The 21,927-nt window shown below is 41.3% G+C and overlaps 2 protein-coding genes across 3 annotated transcripts in view; one reads left to right on the top strand and one right to left on the bottom strand.

Annotated features, from left to right (window-relative positions):
- The window catches only part of PUS10 (pseudouridine synthase 10), a 127,078-nt gene that overhangs the window by 80,935 nt on the left and 24,216 nt on the right, over window positions 1–21,927 (bottom strand). The gene's annotated exons all lie outside the window — the stretch shown is intronic.
- The window catches only part of PEX13 (peroxisomal biogenesis factor 13), a 31,947-nt gene that overhangs the window by 3,189 nt on the left and 6,831 nt on the right, over window positions 1–21,927 (top strand). For both annotated transcript variants that reach the window (XM_054475076.2, XM_054475077.2), the window contains exon 2: window positions 11,068–11,762. In XM_054475076.2, the coding sequence (XP_054331051.1) occupies window positions 11,068–11,762 (695 nt within the window). The remainder of the gene's footprint in view (window positions 1–11,067; window positions 11,763–21,927) is intronic.

The raw sequence follows: 21,927 nt of genomic DNA, 5'->3' as shown, positions 1-21,927 counted from the left end.
AGCCAGTTCTGTCATTTACAGATAAGCTAGCATCCTTGTATTGGTCCCGACTTCCATTGGAGTGCTTCTGAAGTTTTACTGTTAAATGTGAAGTTTGCTTTTTGTTTTTGATAGATATCTTGTCAAAATTCTCTCTCTCTGCCTTGCTCAGATTTATTTTATTTTATTTTTATTTTATTATTATTTTTGTTTGAGATGGAGTCTCACTGTGTCTCCCAGGCTGGAGTGCAGAGACAGAATCTCTGCTCATAGCAGCCTCTGCCTCCTGGGTTCAAGTGATTCTCCTGCCTCAGTCTACCGGACAGTTGAACTACAGGCGTGTGCCACTCCGCCCAGCTAATTTTTGTATTTTTAGTAGAGATGGGGTTTCACTATGTTGGCCAGGCTGGTCTCGAACTCCTGATCTCAGGTGATCTGCCCACCTAGGCCTCCCAAAGTGCTGAGATTACAGGTGTGAGCCACTATGCCCAGCCCTTACCTTGCTCAGATTTTTATCGTGAAGAAATATTAAATTTTATGAATGGCTTTTCTGCATCTGTTGAGACCATTGTATGTATTTTTGCTTTAATATGAAAATGTGGGAATAGGAACAGCTCTGGTCTGCAGCTCCCAGCATGATTGACGCACAGGATGAGTGATTTCTGCATTTCCAGCTGCGGTACCTTGTTCATCTCACTGGGACTGGTTGGACACTGGGTGCACCCCATGGAGGGTGAGCCGAAGCAAGGCAGGGCATTGCCTCACCCAGGAAGCGCAAGGGATCGGGGATTTCCCTTTCCTAACCAAGGGATGCCGTGACAGACTATACCTGGAAAAACAGGACACGTCCGCCCAAATACTGGGCTTTTCCCACAGTCTTAACAACCAGCAGACCAGGAGATTCTCTCCCATACCTGGCTTGGTGGGTCCCATGCCCACGGAGCCTTGCTCAGTGCTAGCACAGCAGTCTGAGATCAACCTGCGAGGCAGCAGCTTGGCAGGGGGAGGGGCGTCCGCCATTGCTGAGGCTTGAGTAGGTGAACAGAGCCGCCGGGAAGCTCGAACTGGGAGGAGTCCACTGCAGCTCAGCAAGGCCTACTGCCTCTATAGGCTTCACTTCTGTGGGTAGGGCATAGCTGAACAAAAGGCAGCAGAAACTTCTGTGGACTTAAACGTCCCTGTCTGACAGCTCTGAAGAGAGCAGTGGTTCTCCCAGCACGGTGTTTGAGCTCTGAGAACGGACAGACGGCCTCCTCAAGTGGGTCCCTGACCCCCGTGTAGCCTGACTGGGAAACACCTCCCAGTAGGGGCCGACAGACACCTCAAACAGGCAGATGTCCCTCTGGGACAAAGCTTCCAGAGGAAGGATCAGGCAGCAATATTTGCTGTTCTGTAGCCTCTGCTGGTGATACCCAGGCAAACAGGGTCTGGAGTGGACCTGCAGCAAACTCCAACAGACCTGCAGCTGAGGGACGTGACTGTTAGAAGGAAAACTAGTAAACAGAAAGGAATAGCTTCAACATCAACAAAAAGGACATCCACACCAAAACCCCATTTGTAGGTTACCAACATCAAAGACCAAAGGTAGATAAAACCACAAAGATGGGGAGAAACCAGAGCAGAAAAGCTGAAAATTCTAAAAATCAGAGCACCTCATCTCCAAAGGATCGCAGCTCCTTGCCAGCAGCGGAACAAAGCTGGACAGAGAATGACTTTGACGAGTTGACAGAAGTAGGCTTCAGAAGGTCGGCAATAACAAACTTCTCCGAGCTAAAGGAGCATGTTCTAACCCATCGCAAAGAAACTAAAAACCTTGAAAAAAGGTTAGATGAATCGCTAACTAGAATAAACAGTATAGAGAAGACCTTAAATGACTGATGGAGCTGAAAATCATGGCACAAGAACTTCGTGATGCACGCACAAGCTTCAATAGCTGATTTGATCAAGTGGAAGAAAGGATATCAGTAATTGAAGATCAAATTGATGAAATAAAGTGAGAAGACAAGATTAGAGAAAACATTGTTTATTGTATCAATTAACCTTCTATTGTTGAACCATCCTTGCATTTCTAAATGAACTCTGATTAGTCTTGATTTTTTTCTGATATGCAATTCCAAATTCTATTCTAGGCCAGTTGGAGTGGTTCACATTGGTAGTCCCAGCATTTTGGAAGGCCAGGGCAGGAGGATTGCTTGAGGCCGGAAGTTCAAGACTAGCCTGAGCAACGTAGCAAGACTATCTCTATAGAAAATTTTAAAATTGGCTAGGTGTAGTGGTGTGTACCTGTAGTCCTAGCTACTAGGGAGGCTGAGGTGGGAGGATCCCTTTGAGTCCAGGAGTTCAAGGCTGCAGTGAGCTGTCATCATACCACTGCACTCCAGCCTGGGTGACATAGCAAGACCCTGTCTCCAAAAAGAAAAAGAATTCTATTCTAATATTGTAAGACTGTTGCATACATGTTGCTAGGTGAAATTGAAATTTTCTTTCTTTGTACTTTCTTTGTACTATTCTGTACCAGAATAGTACTTTGTATCAACGTTTTATAGCTAGATAAATTTTTCTGTTGAGTCTAATTTTTTTTTTTTTTTTTTAGACAGTGTCTCACTCTGCCACCCAGGCTGGAGTGCAGTAGTGCAGTCATGGCTCACTGCAGCTTCTACATCCTGAGATTAAGTGGTCCTCCTGCGTCAGCCTCCTGAGTAGCTGGGACTACAGGTGCATGCCACCATGCCCAACTAATTTTTATATTTTTAGTAGAGATGAGGTTTTGCCTTGTTGCCCAGGCTGGTCTCGAACTCCTGGGCTCAAGCAATCCTCTCACCTCAGCCTCCCAAAATGCTGGGATTACAGGCATGAGCCACCTCACCTGGCCTAAATCATTTCTTTACTTAGTAGCCTTGATATGGTTGGTCCTCTAGCTTTATTATATTGTATCCAGGGAGGAATGCGCGCGCGCGCGTGCGCGTGCACACACACACACACACACACACACACACACACACACACACATGCTTTATTATATTGTATCCAGGGAGGAATACACACACACACACACACACGCTTTATTATATTGTATCCAGGGAGGAATACACACACACACACACACACACACACACGCTTTATTATATTGTATCCAGGTAGGAATACACACACACACACATACACACACACTTTTTTTTTCTTCCTGCTTAGTACCCACAGTATTCAGTCTGAGGATTCATTTCTTTTTTTAGTTCAGGAAAATTCTCACCAATTATACCTTTAAATATTATTTTAAGTTTTGTTTGAACACTAGTCTTTACTGTCTCTTCTTCTGTTAAGCATTATATCCGGAATAGTGTCTACTATAAGTAAGTGTCTGACTTACTGTGATTTGGACTATAAAGACATTTATTGTTTAGTTAGCAAGAAGTCTAGAGATCTGCCTTCTCAACATTGTCATCAAGGGACCTAAGTTTTTCCAAACTTCCTTTTTTTTTTGTCAGCTTTCTGACTTTTTGGCCATCTCTGTCTTTTGTTTTGTTTGTTTGTTTGTTTTGAAATAAGTTTCACTCTGTCACCAGGCTAGAGTGTGGTGACGCAATCACACCTCACTGCAGCTTTCGCCTCCTGGGGCTCAAGGAGTCCTCCCACCTCAGCCTCCCGAGTGGCTGGGACCACAGGTACATGCCACAACACCCAACTAATTTTTGTATTTTTTGTAGAGATGGGTTTTTGCCATGTTGCCAAGGCCGATCTTGAACTCCTGGGCTCAAGTGATCTTCCCACCTGGGTCTCCCAAAGTGCTGGGATTACAGGCATGAGCCACCACTCCCTCCCCATCTCTGTCTTATTCTTTGCTCCTTTAAAAAGAATCTTACCCCACCCCTCGTCTGGCTGCTTTCAATATTTTTTCTCTGATTTAGTTTCCAGCAATTTGCTTTGTTAGGCCTCAGTGTGGTCTTCTTTGTATTATCCTGGGTGGAATTCATAGGGATACTTGAATCTGACTTTGATGCCTCTCATTAATTCCAGAAAACTTTAAGCCATTATTTCTTTAAATATGGTTTCTATCTATTGTCACTTTACTCCTTTAACTGAACTTGCATATATACCCCATATGTCACTATACTCCCTGTATCTTACTCTCTTTTCTGTATTTGTCCTTCTGTTTCTTATGCTTCATTCTGGGTATTTTCTTCCCATCTCTTTCCTAGTTCGCTGATATTTTTCTTTCACTGTGTCTAATCCGGTATTAAACCAGTCATTGAGGCCGGGTGCAATGGCTCATGCCTGTAATCCCAGCACTTTGGGAGGCTGAGGCGGGCAGATCATGAGGTCAGGAGATCGAGACCATCCTGGCTAATATGGTGAAACCCCGTCTCTACTGAAAATACAAAAAATTAGCGGGGCGTGGTGGTGGACGCCTGTAGTCCCAGCTACTCAGGAGGCTGAGGCCGGAGAATGGTGTGAACCTAGGAGGCGGAGCTTGCAGTGAGCCGAGATCACACCACTGCAGTCCAGCCTGGGCAACAGAGTGAGACTCTGTCTCAAAAAAAAAAAAAAAAAAAAAAACAGTCATTGAGTTCATAATTTCAAGTTTTGTTTTTTTAGTTGTAGAATCTTCATTTGGTCCTGCTTTATATTATAGTTCCTATTTTCTTCTGGAAAATCCCAATCTTGCCTTTTTTATTTGAATATATTCAACATAGTCATTTAAAGTTTCTGCCTAATAAGTCTATAATAACTCTATTATCTAGATCCCCTTTGGAGCTCTTTATTGTCTGAAGTTTCTTTTTTTTTTTTTTTTTTTTTTTTATGAGACAGAGTCTCACTCTGTCACCCAGGCTGGAGTGCAGTGGCATGATCTCAGCTCATTGCAACCTCTGCCATCCAGGTTCAAGCAATTCTCCTGCCTCAGCCTCCGGAGTAGCTGGGATTACAAGCACCAGCCACTGCACCCAGCTAATTTTTTATAGTTTTTAATAGAGACGGGGTTTCACCATCTTGGCCAGGCTGGTCTTGAACTCCTGACCTCATGATCCACCTGTAATTTTGTTATATAAGCACTATCATCGTCATTATTATTATTATTATTATTATTATTGTTATTAAGACAGAGTCTTGCTCTGTTGCCTAGGCTGGAGTGCAGTGGTACAATCTCACCTCACTACAACCCCTGCCTCCCAGGTTCGAGTGATTCTTGTGCTTCAGCCACCTGAGTAGCTGGGATTACCGGCATTCGCCACCACACCTGGCTAATTTTTATATTTTTAATAGAGACACGGTTTCGCCATGCTGGACAGGCTGGTCTCAAACTCTTGGATTCAAGTGACCCACCTGCCTCGGCCTCCCAAAGTGCTGGGATTACAGGAGTGAGCCACCATGCCCAGCCAAGCCCATTTATTTTTTAATGAGAGCTGCACATTGTATATGGACAGTTTAATGTGATTTGAGGCCTAAGGATATCTTTCTCTAAAGGCTTTTCCTTTTGAACAGAATGTTAGGCCACTAACAATCTAGAATCACTTTAATCCAATAAAGGATTGAGCCGATTTAAAACTTGGTTTTCATTCCTCCCAGAGTTAGTCTATTTCCTGTTAACCTTTTCACCCTTTCTACTAGCATATTTCCCTTTTTAAGGTCCCAATCTGAAGTGTGAGGGTTCCCTATGGCCTTCCTCTTTAGGGTTCTGAACTCCAGTTTATGGCTCCTTAGCCCAGGGAGTCTGTTAAAATCTCTGCCCAGCTTCTCATCCTGTCAACCATCTCTTCTGGAATTGGCCCTAGTTTCTAGAGAAATGCCTCAAAAGATCTGCCTCTCTGGGGATTTTTTTCCTCCTTTTGACTCCAGAATTCTTCAGTGCCTTGTTCTCTAATGCTTTAAACAGAATTCTTTTCTATTTCCTTCCCTTCTAGTTCAGTGGGAGGGTTAATCTAATTACCTCAACAACCATTACTTAAAATAGAATTCCCAAGTTCTGTATTTCCACTCTGCTCCTTAGTGTACAGCAGCTAATTTTCTTTTGACCGGTAGTTGAAAATGCTTCCTGTGGCTGTGGCCACCTTTTCTTTCTTTTCTTTTCTTTTTTTTTTTTTTTGAGACGGAGTCTCACTCTGTCGCCCAGGCTGGAGTGCAGTGGTGCTATCTCGGCTCACCTCAACCTCCATCTCCCAGGTTCAAGCAATTCTCTGCCTCAGCCACCTGAGGAGCTGGGATTACAGGCACCCACCACCACGCGTGGCTAATTTTTGTATTTTTAGTAGAGACAGGATTTCACCATCTTGGCCAGGCTGGCCTTGAACTCCTGACCTCGTGATCCACCCACCTCAGACTCCCAAAGTGCTGGGATTACAGACGTGAGCCACCACGCCTGGCCTGTGGCCACCTTTTCTAAGATTTCTGATGGAATTTTTAAAATATTTAAATGTTTTTATTTAATTTCAATTTTTATTTCACAGATATTATTTCATTTCTCTGATAATTTTTAGCATATCTAAAATCATTCCTGAGCTGTTATATAAAATTAGTTTTTTTTAATTGGGTTTTATACTTGCTGATTTTTGTTGGCTTTGTTTCTTAGTGTTTTTATTTCTTCGTGTGTGGCATTTTTGAGATAGTCATTTTGAGTAGTAATTTTGGAGTTCTGTTTTCTCTCCTTTCCCTCTTCCATGTTCCCCTCTCTCTGTCTAATAGGTTTCCTGTTGCCTCTACCTGTTGCCTCTACCTACCACTTAGGTAAGAATCAGGTATAAAAACAGTGTGTCAGACTGGGCATGGTGTCTCACACCTGTAATAGCTCTTTGGGAGGCCAAGGCAGGAGGATTGCTTGAGCCCAGGAGTTGGAAACCAGCCTCTCAAGATGTAGCGAGAACCCATTTCTACAAAAAATACCAAAAAAAAAAAAGGCAGGCATGGTGGTGCACGCCTGTAGTCCCAGCTACTTGGGAAGCTGAGGTGGGAGGGATCGCTTGAGCCTAGGAGTTTGAGGTTGCAGTGAGCCATGATTGCACCACTGAACTCCAGCTTGGGTGACAGAGCGAGACCCTGTCTCCAAACAAACAAACAAACAAAAAACACAAAAACAGTGAGTGAGTTAGATTAAGGATATCACAGATCAAGTCGGTCAGTTGTTTCATTTCCTGAGCTGGAGGCCTTACCACAGTCCTCTCCCTTTCTTAGTTCTGTAACTTTCTCAAGATATTAAACTGTCTTCAGCAAATTTTATAATCTCTTTGTAGGAGCCAAGGTGTCACATCCTCACTCCCGGCCTCAAGCATTGAACTGTTTCCATTTTAATGGAGCACTTTTCGTTTTTGTTACTTCATGGAAGCCTACATCTTGGCTGTCACTGCCTGATTACAGAACCAGAATTGAGTAGGCCCGTAGCTTCAGCCCTCCTCACCATTTTACATTTCTGTTTAGTTTCTCTTCCATAAGTCTGTCTTGTGTTAAATCTAGATAATGTCTGTTTGTTTGTCTCTCTGTTTTCTCTATTATTGCTTGTACTTTGGAGCAGAACTGTTTCATCAAACCCTGAATGCACTGCACTATCTGGCCGTCCACTGGCTCCTTTTAAATTTTGTTCCATCTTTAAATATCAGATCCAGTAAAAGAAAAAAAAATAGAGTTCTAGTAGCTTGGTTATAATATTATGATACAAGTCTAAATTAAAACTTTAGCCTGGATTAGAAAATTACCATTTTGCAGTTCCACATCTAATATTTGTTTCAGGCAAGGATGATGAATGGATTCTAAACTATCAAATGAACAGTTGCTGAGGAATAGAATATTTGTAGTACCAAACTGCCATCTCATAGATTATATACTAATTACAAAGGGAAAGATACATTTTAATGGAAAGATCTAATAGTCACCTCCTTAACCAACTAATCAAACTTAGCTTCACAAATACGCCTCCTAAAGTAATACTGTGTGAAGTAAACAATGTCACTTATGAATTATTCTTGCCAAAAAATATTGAACCTGATTGCAATCAAACTGTTAAATGCAATCTTAATAGGAGGTTAAATAAGAGTACAAGTTAACACTTTGGGGAAACACAAATCTGGGAGTAGGACATTTCTTTCTTCTTTTTTTTCTTTTGAGACAGAGTCTCACTCTGTCACCCAGACTGGAGGGCAGTGACATAATCTTAGCTCACTGCAACCTCCGCCTCCAGGGTTCAAGCGATTCTCCTCCCTCAGCCTCCCGAGTAGCTGGGACTACAGGCGCCCACCACCACGTCCGGCTAACTTTTGTATTTTTAGTAGAGACGGGGTTTCACCATGTTGGCCAGGCTGGTCTTGAACTCCTAACCTCATGGGATCCACCTGCCTCAACCTCCCAAAGTGCTGGGATTACAGGCATGAGCCACCATGCCTGGGCTAGGGGTAGGACATTTCTAGAAAAAAACTGGGTTGACTCTTTAGAAGGTCAGGGATATTTGAAAAAAATTGATTGTTCTAGTTTAGAAAAGAAAGGAAACAAAACAATCAAATGCAGTGTGTGAGCCTTAATTGAATTTTTGTTCAAAAAAAAATTTTTTAAGATATTTTTGACTCATGTAGCACAATAATTTAAAAAGTAGTGATAAAAAGGCTAAGCCAAGTGCAGTGGCTCATGCCTGTAATCCCAGCACTTTGAGAGGCAGAAGTGGAAGGATTGCTTGAACCCAGGTATTTGAGACCAGCCTGGGCAACAAAGTGGGACCCTCATCTCTACCAAAAAATTAGCCAAGAGTGGTGGTCTCACCTACATAGGAAGCTGAGGCAGAAGGATCACTTGAGCCGTGTTTGTGCCACTGCACTCCAACCTCAATGACAGAGGGAGACCCTGTCTCCAAAAAAAAGAAGGCAAACTTAAAAGTGGGGCAAAGTATCTGAATAGATATTTTTCCAAATAAGATTGTAAAACGACCAATAAGCACATGAAAATATGCTCAACATCGTTAGCTGTCAAGAAAATGCAAATTAAAACCACAGTGAAATACCACCTCACGCCCACTAGGATAGCTATAATGAAAAATATAAGAGCAGTTGTGGCCAAGGATGTGGAGAAATTGGAAACCCTCATACATTGGCGAGAATGTAAAATGGTACAGTTGCTTTGGAACACAATCTGGCAGTTCCTCAAAAGGCTAAATGTAGAGTTTCCATATAACCCAGCAAACATGTCCGTACAAAAACTTGTACATAAATGGTCATTGCAGCATTATTTGTAATAGCCAAGAAGTAAAAACAGCTCCAATATACGTCAACTGATGTGTGAATAAATATAATTTGGCAATAAAAATGAATGAAATACAGTTGGCCTTCCACATCTGATCAACCAACTGTGGATCAAAAATATTCAGAAAATAGGCCAGACGTGTTGGCTAACACCTGTAATCCTGACATTTTGGGAGGCCGAGGTGGGAGGATCTCTTGAGGCCAGGAGTTGGAGGCTGCAGTGAGCTATGATCATGCCACAGCACTCTAGCCTGGACAATAGAGTGAGACCCTGTCTCTTAAAAAAAAAAAAAAGTATTCAGAAAAAAAAATTGCATCTGTACTGAACATGTACAGACTTTTTTCCTTGTCATTATTTCCTAAACACTACAGTATAACTAATTACATAACATTTACAGTGTATTAGATACTATAATCTAGAGATGATTTTAAGTATACAGGAGGATGTGCATAGGTTATATGAAAATACTACACTATTTTATATTAGGGACTTGAGCATTCATGGATTTTGGTATCTGAAGGAGATTTTGAAACCACTCCCCCACAGATACCAAGGGCTGCCTGTGCTGATACATGCTATAAAATGGATAAGCCCTGGAAACATTATGCTAAGTGAAAGAAGCCAGTCACAAAATACTACATATTGTATGAGTCCGTTTACCATAGATCCTCATTATTTGTGGATTCTGTATTTTCAAATTGGTCTGCTCACTAAAATTTATTTGTAATCTCAAAATCAATATTCCTGGCACTTACACAGTCATTTGAGGACAAATGTAGATCAGGTACAAATCTGAGTTGTCCCTCAGCTGACAACTGAGGGACAACTGAGAGACAAAAAAGCAACATTCTGGTTTCTTATTTCAGCTCTCATTCTGTAAACAGTTTTCCTTATCAAAGTCTGTTTAGTGCCAGGTTTTTTCACATTTTTTAATGGTGATTTTGCTGTCTAAAATGGCCCCCAAGCATAGTGCTGAAGTGATCTCTAGTGTTCCTAAGCACAGTAAGGCTGTAGTGTGCCTTACAGAGAAAATACAGGTGTTAGATAAGCTTCATTCAGGCATGAGCTATTGTGCTGTTGGCCATGAGTTGTTAATGAGTTAACAATATATCTGGAGTAAAGTGACTTTAAACAGAAACACATATAAAATAAGTATATGTATTGATTGGTTGATAAAAGAAGCAGTGATTTGGTATCTGCTGGTTCAGAGTTCACAGCAACTTTACAGAATATTAACTATCTTAAATTAAATAACAAGAATTAACTATATATGAAATGTCCAGAATAGACAAACCTAGGGACAGAAAGTAGATTCATGGTTGCCAAAGATGGGTGGAGGAGTGGGCAGGAAATGGGGAATAGCTGCTAATGAATATGGGGTTTCTTTTTTGAGGTGATGAAAATCATCTGAATTAGACATGGTGATAGTTACACACCTCTGTGAGTATACTAAAAACTATTAAATTTTAAACTTTAAAGTGATGCCTGGGCACAGTGGCTCACACCTGTAATCCCAGCACTTTAGGAAACCAAGGCAGTGGGATCGTTTGAGCCCAGGAGTTTGAGACCAGCCTGGGCAACATGGCGAAAAATATAAAAAATTAGCCAGGTGTGGTGGCATGCACCTGTAGTCCCAGCTGCTCAGGAGGCTGAGGTGGGAGGATCACTTGAGGCTGGGAGGTTGAGGCTACAGTGAGCTTTTGATTGTGCTTCTACACTCCAGCTTGGGCAACAGAGTGAGACCCTGTCTCTAAATCAATTAATCAGTCTTCAGTAGAATTTGTCATAGCACCAGGTATATAGGAGGTGTTTAATACTTACTTTGAATTGAATTTATTGTATGCTTAAATAACTGTCTTGAATCTTTTTTGGTTTTAGATCTGCTGATTTGGGTCCTACTTTAATGACAAGACCTGGACAACCAGCACTTACCAGAGTGCCCCCACCTATTCTTCCAAGGCCATCACAGCAGACAGGAAGTACCAGTGTGAACACTTTTAGACCTGCTTACAGTTCATTTTCTTCTGGATATGGTGCCTATGGAAATTCATTTTATGGAGGCTATAGTCCTTATAGTTATGGATATAATGGGCTGGGCTACAACCGCCTCCGTGTAGATGATCTTCCACCCAGTAGATTTGTTCAGCAAGCTGAAGAAAGCAGCAGGGGTGCATTTCAGTCCATTGAAAGTATTGTGCATGCATTTGCCTCTGTCAGTATGATGATGGATGCTACCTTTTCAGCTGTCTATAACAGTTTCAGGGCTGTATTGGATGTAGCAAATCACTTTTCCCGATTGAAAATACACTTTACAAAAGTGTTTTCAGCTTTTGCATTAGTTAGGACTATACGGTATCTTTACAGACGGTTACAGCAAATGTTAGGTTTAAGAAGAGGCTCTGAGAATGAAGACCTCTGGGCAGAGAGTGAAGGAACTGTGGCATACCTTGGTGCTGAGGACCAAACAGCTACCTCAGCAAAATCTTGGCCAATATTCTTGTTCTTTGCTGTTATCCTTGGTGGTCCTTACCTCATTTGGAAACTATTGTCTACTCACAGTGATGAAGTAACAGGTAAGAGAACTGTAAGGGAACAGGTTCAGATACCATATAACAATCTCAAATTTCAAGAATAGATTTGTTAGTTTTCTTTATATTGATTTGTATTTACCATTTCCAGTTATATTTTCAGTTAAGAGCTTCAAAACTGGCAGAGGAATATATAGCAAAAATAGGTTTGCTGATTAGTTTATTGTTAGTTCAGTTTAACAGTGCACATTACCTTACTGTTTATAAGGTACTGAAATTGGTGCTATGGAGGATACAAAGATACATAGGGCATAATTCCTATCTTTCTAAAATTTATTGAAAGGGAGGTGGTTTAAGACACATATACAGGTAATTGTAATGAGGCAGAAAGTGTGATAAGAAATATGACAGTTGGGGAGAGACAAGGTTTCTTGAGCCCTTTTTTAATATGCAAGACACTGTGCTAGGTATTTTGTGTGTTTTATCTCATTTAATTATTTCAACAACCCAAAGAGATAGGAATTATCCTCATTTTGCAAGTGATAAAACTGAGATCCAGAGAACTCACTTACCCAGGGTCACATCTTTAATAAGGCAGAGCTATAAACAAAACCAGGACTGGTTGAATGTTAAGCTATATTCTCTCAACTAGTAGAGAGTATTAGCTCACTTTAGAAAAGAGAAGCTAACATTTTTTACTGTGGTATCCAGGAAGAAATGGCATCTAAGTTAGATTTTTGAAAGCTAGGCAACCTTTCAAAAGTTAGATAAAGAAACAAAAACTGTCAAGCTGGTAGACCAGCTTGAACAAAAGTATATGGGCAGAAAATATGAGATTTGTTTGGTGGTTGTCCTATAGTATTGCATTGGATAGTAAGAAATAATGCTGAGAAATTAGGTTGAAAGCTAATAGTAGAAGCTCTTAATTGGCATTATGAGACTTAATCTTTACATAAAGAATGGATGGTTTTTTGGTAGTTTATGTTTGTTTTTGTTTTTAAGCAGACTGTGACATACATGTAAACAAAAAAGTCAGTCTGAAGGGTTTAAGATAAATCAGTAGAAGTCAAAGCACGTTGTAATTAGATGGTAAAGTTCATAAAGGATTTGGGTTGTGTTCACCTTTGTATTCCTGCTGTCTAACCTGCTTGACACATAGAAGGTACTTAATAGATATTTATTAATTTGGGGGCATCAGTTATGGTACTTTTGCATTAGACTGTTTGAGAGATAATGAAGACCCAAAATAGAGTGTGTGAGAAGCAGGATTCATATAATAGATTCAGTGGATGTAGTTACTGACTAAATGAGGTATATAAAGGCAAAGTAGAAATCAAAATGCCCTAGACCTTTAAATTTGGGTTATTAGAAGGATAATGTTTTATTCATTAACTCAGTAAATATTTGTTGGGTGCCAACTACATACCAAAGAATTCTCAGAGCTAGGGATATAGCAATGAATAAAATATATTTTAAAAATCTCTGCCTTTGTGGCAATCTAATAGGGAGAAACAGTAAATAAATAAGTAAAATATATAGTAAGCCAGAAGGTACTGGTAGGTGCTATAGGGGAAAAAACAAAACCGGAAAGAATATTGGGAGTGTCAAGAGGAGGAACAGGGGTTGCAGTGCTACATATAGTCAGGGAACGCCTCCCTGAAGGAGTTAAGGGAATAAATCCTACAGCTCTTTGAAGGAAGAGTGTTTTCAGGCATAGGGAACTGCAAAAATGCAGAGGTGTGTAAGTGGTATATCATGGGAACAGGAAGGAGGCCAGTGTGATTGGAGCAAAGTGTTAGTGGCAGGAGATGAAGGGAGTAGATGGTAGAAGTTGTAGACATGTGTAAGAACATTAGCCTTTATTCCAAAATGGGAAGCCATTGGAGATTTGTGAGCAAAGGAGTAATATGACCTGACTTAGATTTTTTTTTTTTTTCAGGAGACAGTCTTGCTCTGTCCCCCAGGCTGGAGTGCAGTGGCGCGATCTCAGCTCACTGCAACCTCCACCTCCTGGGTTAAAGCAATTCTCCTGCCTCAGCTTCCTGAGTAGCTGGGACTACAGGTGTAGGCCACCACACCCGGCTAATTTTTTGTATTTTAGTAGAGACGGGGTTTCACCATGTTGCCCAGGCTGGTCCAAACTCCTAGGCTCAGGCAGTCTGCCCTCCTCAGCCTCCCAAAGTGCTAGGATTACAGGCATGAGCCACCACGCCCAGCCGACTTAGGTTTTAAAAAGAATACCTTTTTGCGGGCAGTCGCTTCCAAGATAGCCAAATAGGAACAGCTCCGGTCTGCAGCTTCCAGTGAGATCGATGCAGAAGGCAGGTGATATCTGCATCTCCAACTGAGGTACCTAGTTCATCTCATTGGGCCTGGTTGGACAGTGGTTACAGCCCACAGAGGGCAAGCTGAAGCAGGGCAGGGCATCGCTTCACCCAGGAAGCGCAAGGGGTCAGGGGACTTCCCTTTCCTAGCCAAGGGAAGCCATGAGTGACTGTACCTGGAGGAATGGTACACTCCTGCCCAAATACCACGCTTTTCCCATGGTCTTTGCAACTGGCAGACCAGGAGATTCCCTCCTGTGCCTGGCTCGGCGGGTCCCACACCCACGGAGCCTTGCTCACTGCTAGCGCGGCAGTCTGAGATCAACCAGCAATGCGGCAGCTTGATGGGGTAGCGGCAGCATCTGCCATTGCTGAGGCTTGAGTAGCTCACAGTGTAAACAAAGCAGCCGGGAAGCTCAAACTGGGCGGAGCCCACTGCAGCTCAGCAAGGACTATTGCCTCTCTAGATTCCACCTCTGTGGGCAGGGCATAGTTGAACAAAAGGCAGCAGACAGCTTCTTCAGACTTAAACATCCCTGTCTGACAGCTCTGAAGAGAGCAGTGGTTCTCTGAGCACAGTGTTCGAGCTCCGAGAACGCAGACTGCTTCCTCAAGCAGGTCCCTGACCCCTGTGTAGCCTGACTGGGAGACACCTCCCAGTAGGGGCCAACAGACACCTCAAACAGGCAGGTGCCCTTCTGGGACAAAGCTTCCAGAGGAAGGATCAGGCAGCAATACAGCCTCTGCTGGTGATACCCAGGCAAACAGGGTCTGGAGTGGACCTCCAGCAAACTCCAACAGACCTGCAGCTGAGGGGCCTGACTGTTAGAAGGAAAACTGACAACAGAAAGGAATAGCATCAACATCAACAAAAAGGACATCCACACCAAAACCCCATTTGTAGGTCGCCAACATCAAAGACCAAAGGTAGATAAAACTACAAAGATGGGAAGAAACCAGAGCAGAAAAGCTGAAAATTCCAAAAACCAGAGCACCTGATCTCCAAAGGATCGTAGCTGCTTGCCAGCAAGGGGACAAAACTGGATGGAGAATGAGTTTGACAAGTTAACAGAAGTAGGCTTCCAAAGGTTGGTAATAACAAACGTCACCGAGCTAAAGGAGCATGTTCTAACCCATCGCATGGAAGCTAAAAACCTTGAAAAAAGGTTAGATGAACGACTAACTAAAAGAAACAGTGTAGAGAAGACCTTAAATGACCTGATGGAGCTAAAAGCCACAGCACAAGAACTTTGTGATGCACACACAAGCTTCAATAGCCGATTCAATGGCCGGGCATGGTGGCTCACGCCTGTAATCCCAGCACTTTATGAGGCCGAGGGGGGTGGATCACCTGAGGTCGGGAGTTCAAGACCAGCCTGACCAACATGGAGAAACCCCACCTCTACTAAAAATGCAAAAGTAGCCAGACGTGTTGGCACATGCCTGTAATCCCAGCTACTAGGGAGGCTGAGGCAGGAGAATCGCTTGAACCCAGGAGGCGGAGGTTGCAGTGAGCCAAGATCACGCCATTGCACTCCAGGCTGGGCAACAAGAGCGAAACTCCATCTTAAAAAAAAAAAAAAAGCCGATTCAATCAAGTGGAAGAAAGGATATCAGTGATTGAAGATCAAATTAATGAAATAAAATGAGAATACAAGATTAGAGAAAAAAGAGTGAAAAGAAATGAACAAAGCCTCCAAGAAATACGGGACTATGTGAAAACACCAAATCTACGTTTGATTGATGTACCGGAAAGTGATGGGGATAATGAAACCAAGTTAGAAAACACTCTTCAAGATATTATCCAGGAGAACTTCCCTAACTAGCAAGGCAGGCCAACATTCAAATTCAGGAAATACAGAGAATACCACAAAGATACTCCTCAAGAAGAACAACCCCAAGACATGTAATCATCAGACTCACCAAGGTTGAAATGAAGGAAAAAATGTTAAGGGCAGCCAGAGAGACAGGCCGGATTACCCACAAAGGGAAGCCCATCAGACTAACAGCAGCTCTCAGCAGAAACCCTACAAGCCAGAAGACAGTGGGGGCCAATTCAACAGTCTTAAAAGAATTTTCAACCCAGAATCTCATATCCAGCCAAACTAAGCTTCATAAGTGAAGGAGAAATAAATTCCTTACAGACAAGCAAATGCTGAGAGATTTTGTCACCACCAGGCCTGCCTTACAAAAGCTCCTGAAGGAAGCACTAAACATGGAAAGGAACAACTGGTACCAGCCACTGCAAAAACATGCCAAATTGTAAAGACCATCAACACTATGAAGAAACTGCATCAATTAACGGTCAAAATAACCAGTTAACATCATAATGACAGGATCAGATTCACACATAACAGTGTTAACCTTAAATGTAAATGGGCTAAATGCCCCAATTAAAAGACTCAGACTGGTAAATTGGATAAAGGGTCAAGACCCATGGGTATGCTGTATTCAGGAGACCCATCTCTTGTTCAGAGACACACATAGGCTCAAAATAAAGGGATGGAGGAAGATCTACCAAGCTAATGGAAAGCAAAAAAAAGCAGGAGTTGCAATCCTAGTCTCTGATAAAACAGACTTTAAACAAAGATCAAAAGAGACAAGACCATTACATAATGGTAAAGGGATCAATTCGATAAGAAGAGCTAACTATCCTAAGTATATATGCATCCAATACAGGAGCACCCAGATTCATAAAGTAAGTCCTTAGAGACTTACAAAGAGACTTAGACTCCCACACAATCATAATGGGAGACTTTAACACCCCACTGTCAATATTAGATCAATGAGACAGAAGGTTAACAAGGATATCCAGGACTTGAACTCACCTCTGGACCAAGCGGACCTAATAGACATCTACAGAACTCTACACCCCAAATCAACAGAGTATACATTCTTCTCAGCACCACATCGCACATATTCTAAAATTGACCACATAATTGGAAGTAAAACACTCCTCAGCAAATGTAAAAGAACAGAAATCACAACAAACTGTCTCTCAGACCACAGTGCAATCAAACTAGAACTCAGGATTAATAAACTCACTCAAAACCACACAACTACATAGAGACTGAACAACCTGTTACTGAATGACTACTGGGTAAATAATGAAGGCAGAAATATGTTCTTTCAAACCAAGGAAAACAAAGACACAATGTACCAGAATCTCTGGGACACATTTAAAGCAGTGTGTAAAGGAAAATTTGTAGCACTAAATGCCCACAAGAAGCAGGAAAGATCTAAAATCAGCACCCTAACATCACAATTAAAAGAACTAGAGAAGCGAGAGCAAACAAATTCAAAAGCTAGCAGAAGGCAAGAAATAACTAAGATCAGAGCAAAACTGAAGGAGATAGAGACACAAAAAACCCTTCAAAAAATCAATGAATCCAGGAGCTGATTTTTTGAAGATCAACAAAATAGATAGACTGCTAGCAAGACTAATAAAGAAGAAAAAAGAGAAGAATCAAATAGATGCAATAAAAAATGATAAAAGGGGTATCACCACGCATCCCACAGAAGTACAAACTACCATCAGAGAATACTATAAACACCTCTGCATAAGTAAACTAGAAAATCTAGAAGAAATGGATAAATTCCTGGACACATACACCCTCCCAAGACTAAACCAGGAAGAAGTTGAATCTCTGAATAGACCAATAACAGGTTCTGAAATTGAAGCAATAATTAATAACCTATCAACCAAAAAAAGTCCAGGACCAGACAAATTCACAGCCAAATTCTGCCAGAGGTAGAAAGAGGAGCTGGTACCATTCCTTCTGAAACTATTCCAATCAATAGAAAAAGAGGGAATCCTCCCTAACTCATTTTATGAGGCCAGCATCATCCTGATACCAAAGTCTGGCAGAGAAAAACACAAACAAAAGAATTGTAGGCCAGTATCCCTGATGAACATCAATGCAAAAATCCTCAATAAAATGTTGGCCAGCCGAATCCAGCAGCACATGAAAAAGCTTATCCACCATGATCAAGTTGACTTCATACCTGAGATGCAAGGCTGGTTCAACATACGCAAATCAATAAATGTAATCCGTCACATAAACAGAACCAAATACAAAAACCAAATGATTATCTCAATAGATGCAGAAAAGGCCTTCAACAAAATTCAACAGTCCTTCATGCTAAAAAACTCTCAATAAACTAGGTATTGATGGAACATATCTCAAAATAATAAGAGGTATTTATGACAACCCCACAGCCAATATCGTACTGAATGGGCAAAAACTGGAAGCATTCCCTTTGAAAACCGGCATAAGACAGGGATGCCCTCTGTCACCACTCCTATTCAACATGGTGTTAGAAGTTCTGGCTAGGGCAGTCAGGCAAGAGAAAGAAATAAAGGGTATTCAATTAGGAAAAGAGGAACTCAAATTGTCTCTGTTTGCAGATGACATGGTTGTATATTTAGAAAACCCCATCATGTCAGCCCCAAATCTCCTTAAGCTGATAAGCAACCTCAGCAAAGTGTCAGGATACAAAATCAATGTGCAAAAATCACAAGCATTCCTATACACCAGTAATAGCCAAATCATGAGTGAACTCCCATTCACAATTACTACAAAGAGAATAAAATACCTAGGAATCAAACTTACAAGGGATGTGAAGGACCTCTTCAAGGAGAACTACAAACCACTGCTCAATGAAATAAAAAAGGACACAAACAAATGGAAGAACATTCCATGCTCATGGATAGGAAGAATCAATATCGTGAAAATGGCAATACTGCCCAAGGTAATTTATAGATTCAATGCTATCCCCATCAAGCTACCACTGACTTTCTTCACAGAATTGGAAAAAACTACTTTAAAGTTCATATGGAACCAAAAAAAAGCCCACATAACCAAGACAATCCTAAGCAAAAAGACAAAACTGGAGGCATCACACTACCTGACTTCAAACTATACTACAAGGCTACAGTAACCAAAACAGCATGGTACTTGTACCAACACAGATATATAGACCAATGGAACAGAACAGAGGCCTCAGAAATAACACCACATCTACAACCATCTGATCTTTGACAAACCTGACAAAAACAAGAAATGGGGAAAGGATTCCCTATTTAATAAATGGTGCTGGAAAAACTGGCTAGCTGTATGTAGAAAGCTGAAACTGGATTCCTTCCTTACACCATATACAAAAATTAACTCAAGATGGATTAAAAACTTAAGTGTAAGACTTAACACCATAAAAACCCAAGAAGAAAACCTAAGCAACAGCTTCAGGACATAGGCATGGGCAAAGACTTCATGACTAAAACACCAAAAACAATGACGACAAAAGCCAGAATAGACAAATGGGATCTAATTAAACTAAAGAGCTTCTGCACAGCAAAAGAAACTATCATCAGAGTGAACAGGCAACTTACAGAATGGGAGAAAATGTTTGCAATCTACCCATCTGACAAAGGGCTAATGTCCAGAATCTATAAAGAACTTAAACAAATTTACAAGAAAAAAACAACCCCATCAAAAAGTAGGCAAAAGATATGAACAGATACTTCTCAAAAGAATACATTTATGCAGCCAACAGACATATGAAAAAATGCTCATCGTCACTGGTCATCAGAGAAATGCAAATCAAAACCACAATGAGATACCATCTCATGCCAGTTAGAATGATCATTAAAAAGTCAGGAAACAACAGATGCTGGAGAGGATGTGGAGAAATAGGAATGCTTTTACACTGTTGGTGGGAGTGTAAATTAGTTCAACCATTATGGAAGACAGTGTGGCAATTCCTCAAGGATCTAGAACTAGAAATACCGTTTGACCCAGTGATCTCATTACTGGGTATATATCCAAAGGATTATAAATTGTGCTACTATAAAGACACATGCACACGTATGTTTATTGTGGCACTGTTCACAATAGCAAAGACTTGGAACCAACCCACATGTCCATCAATGATAGACTGGATTAAGAAAATGTGGCACATATATACCATGAAATACTATGCAGCCATAAAAAAAGATGAGTTCATGTCCTTTGCAGGGACGTGGATGAAGCTGGAAACCATCATTCTCAGCAAGCTATCACAAGGACAGAAAACCAAACACTGCATGTTCTCACTCATAGGTGGGAGTTGAACAATGAGAACACATGGACACAGGGCAGGGAGCATCACACACTGGGGCCTGTCAGGGGGTGGAGGGGCTTGGAGAGAGATAGCATTAGGAGAAATACCTAATGTAAATGACGAGTTGATGGGTGCAGCAAACTAACATGACACATACATACCTCTGTAACAAACCTGCACATGGTGCACATGTACCCTAGAACTTAAAAAGTATTAAATATAAATAAATATATATAGATATAGATATAGATATATACCATTTTGCTAAGAATGGTTTTTAGGTAGAGCTAGGGCAGAAGAGACCAATCAGGAGAGTCAAGCGGCCATTACCTTAATTGAAGTGAGAAATGATGGTGGCTTGGCTCAGCATGGCAGTGACATGGATCCTGAGATAAAGTCAGATTGGGATTACTCACCCCTGTAATCCCAGCACTGGGAAGATGAGGCCTGCAGATCGCTTAAGCCTGGCAAATCGCTTGAGCCCGGAAGTTTAAGGCCAGCCTGTGCAGCATAGGGAAAACCTGTCTCTACACCAATTACAAAAATTATCCGGGTATGGTGGTGCATGCCTATAGTCCCAGTTACTTGGGAGGCTGAGATGGGAGGGTGGCTTGAGCCTTGGAGGTTGAGCCTGAAGTGAGCTGAGATTGTACCACTGTACTCCAGTTTGGGTGACACAGCAAGACCCCGTCTCAAAATAAATAAATGGAAGAACTAATATAAGTGAATGATACTACTATCATAGAAAGACAGAAAAGAAGACAGAGTAAGATGGAAATCAGGAAGAACAGAAGTAGAACCATATTATTGCTGCATGATGGAGGAAGAGTGGAAGGATGATGAATGATGTAAGGTTCTACAATAAGATCAAGAACTGAGAAAAGATTATTAGATCTGGCAACTGGAAGTCATCAAGCTCCTGCAAGTAGTTTTGGTAGAGTGGAGAAGACAGAAACTGTAGCAGAGGATAAAGGGTGAATAAAGTCAGAAGATGTGAAAAGAAAAGGTTAGCAGTGAATGGAAGGAGGGAGGAAAAGAATGGCCAAATTGAGTGATCAGGTTGTTGTGGGAGATTGTTAGTGTTTTTTTTTTTTTTTGCTTTGTCTTTTCAGAAGTGAGGAGATCTGAGAATGTTTTTAGGCTAAAAGAAAGGAGTCAGTAGAGAAGGAGCAGTTATAAATAAGGGAAAGATAGGAGTTAAATGATGAAGAAGCTACTATAGGAAGTAAGAGAGGGTGTGATCTTACGGAACCTGGTGGGTAAAAAGGAAGGACAGTTTTTTATCTGAGTCAAAAGGAGAGGAAATTGATAATGATACAAAGAGATTTTTGAGGAGAAGCAAAATTGAGGTCCTATTACTTTAGCTCTTAGAGCAGGGGTTGGCAAACCATGGCCTGTGGGCCAAATCTGGCCTGCTCCTTCCTATTTTTGTACAGCTCACAAGCTAAAAATGGTTTTTATACTTTACAGTTGTTGGAAAATTAAAAGAATGTTTTAAAAATTGAAATAATTTGTGATGTGAAAATTATATAGAATTCAAATTTCATTAATAAAGTTGTATTGGAGCACAGCCACACTTATTTCCATACATATTGTTATGGCTGCTTTTCCACTATAACAGTGGAATTGAATAGTTTGCAGAGACTATATGTGAAATTCCGATGGCTTCACTTTTGCTCTGCCCACTACAAATTTCAGTAACTTAGTTATAACTTGATAGCATGATGAGTAATATATACATCGTTATACTACAGTGGGTTTTTTTTGAAATTATGAATGCATACATG

Source organism: Pongo pygmaeus, chromosome 12 (genome assembly GCF_028885625.2).
Source record: "Pongo pygmaeus isolate AG05252 chromosome 12, NHGRI_mPonPyg2-v2.0_pri, whole genome shotgun sequence".
NCBI classification, from domain to species: Eukaryota; Metazoa; Chordata; class Mammalia; order Primates; family Hominidae; genus Pongo; species Pongo pygmaeus.
Note: the sequence above shows the minus strand (reverse complement) of the source record. Positions and strands in the feature narration are given on the sequence as shown.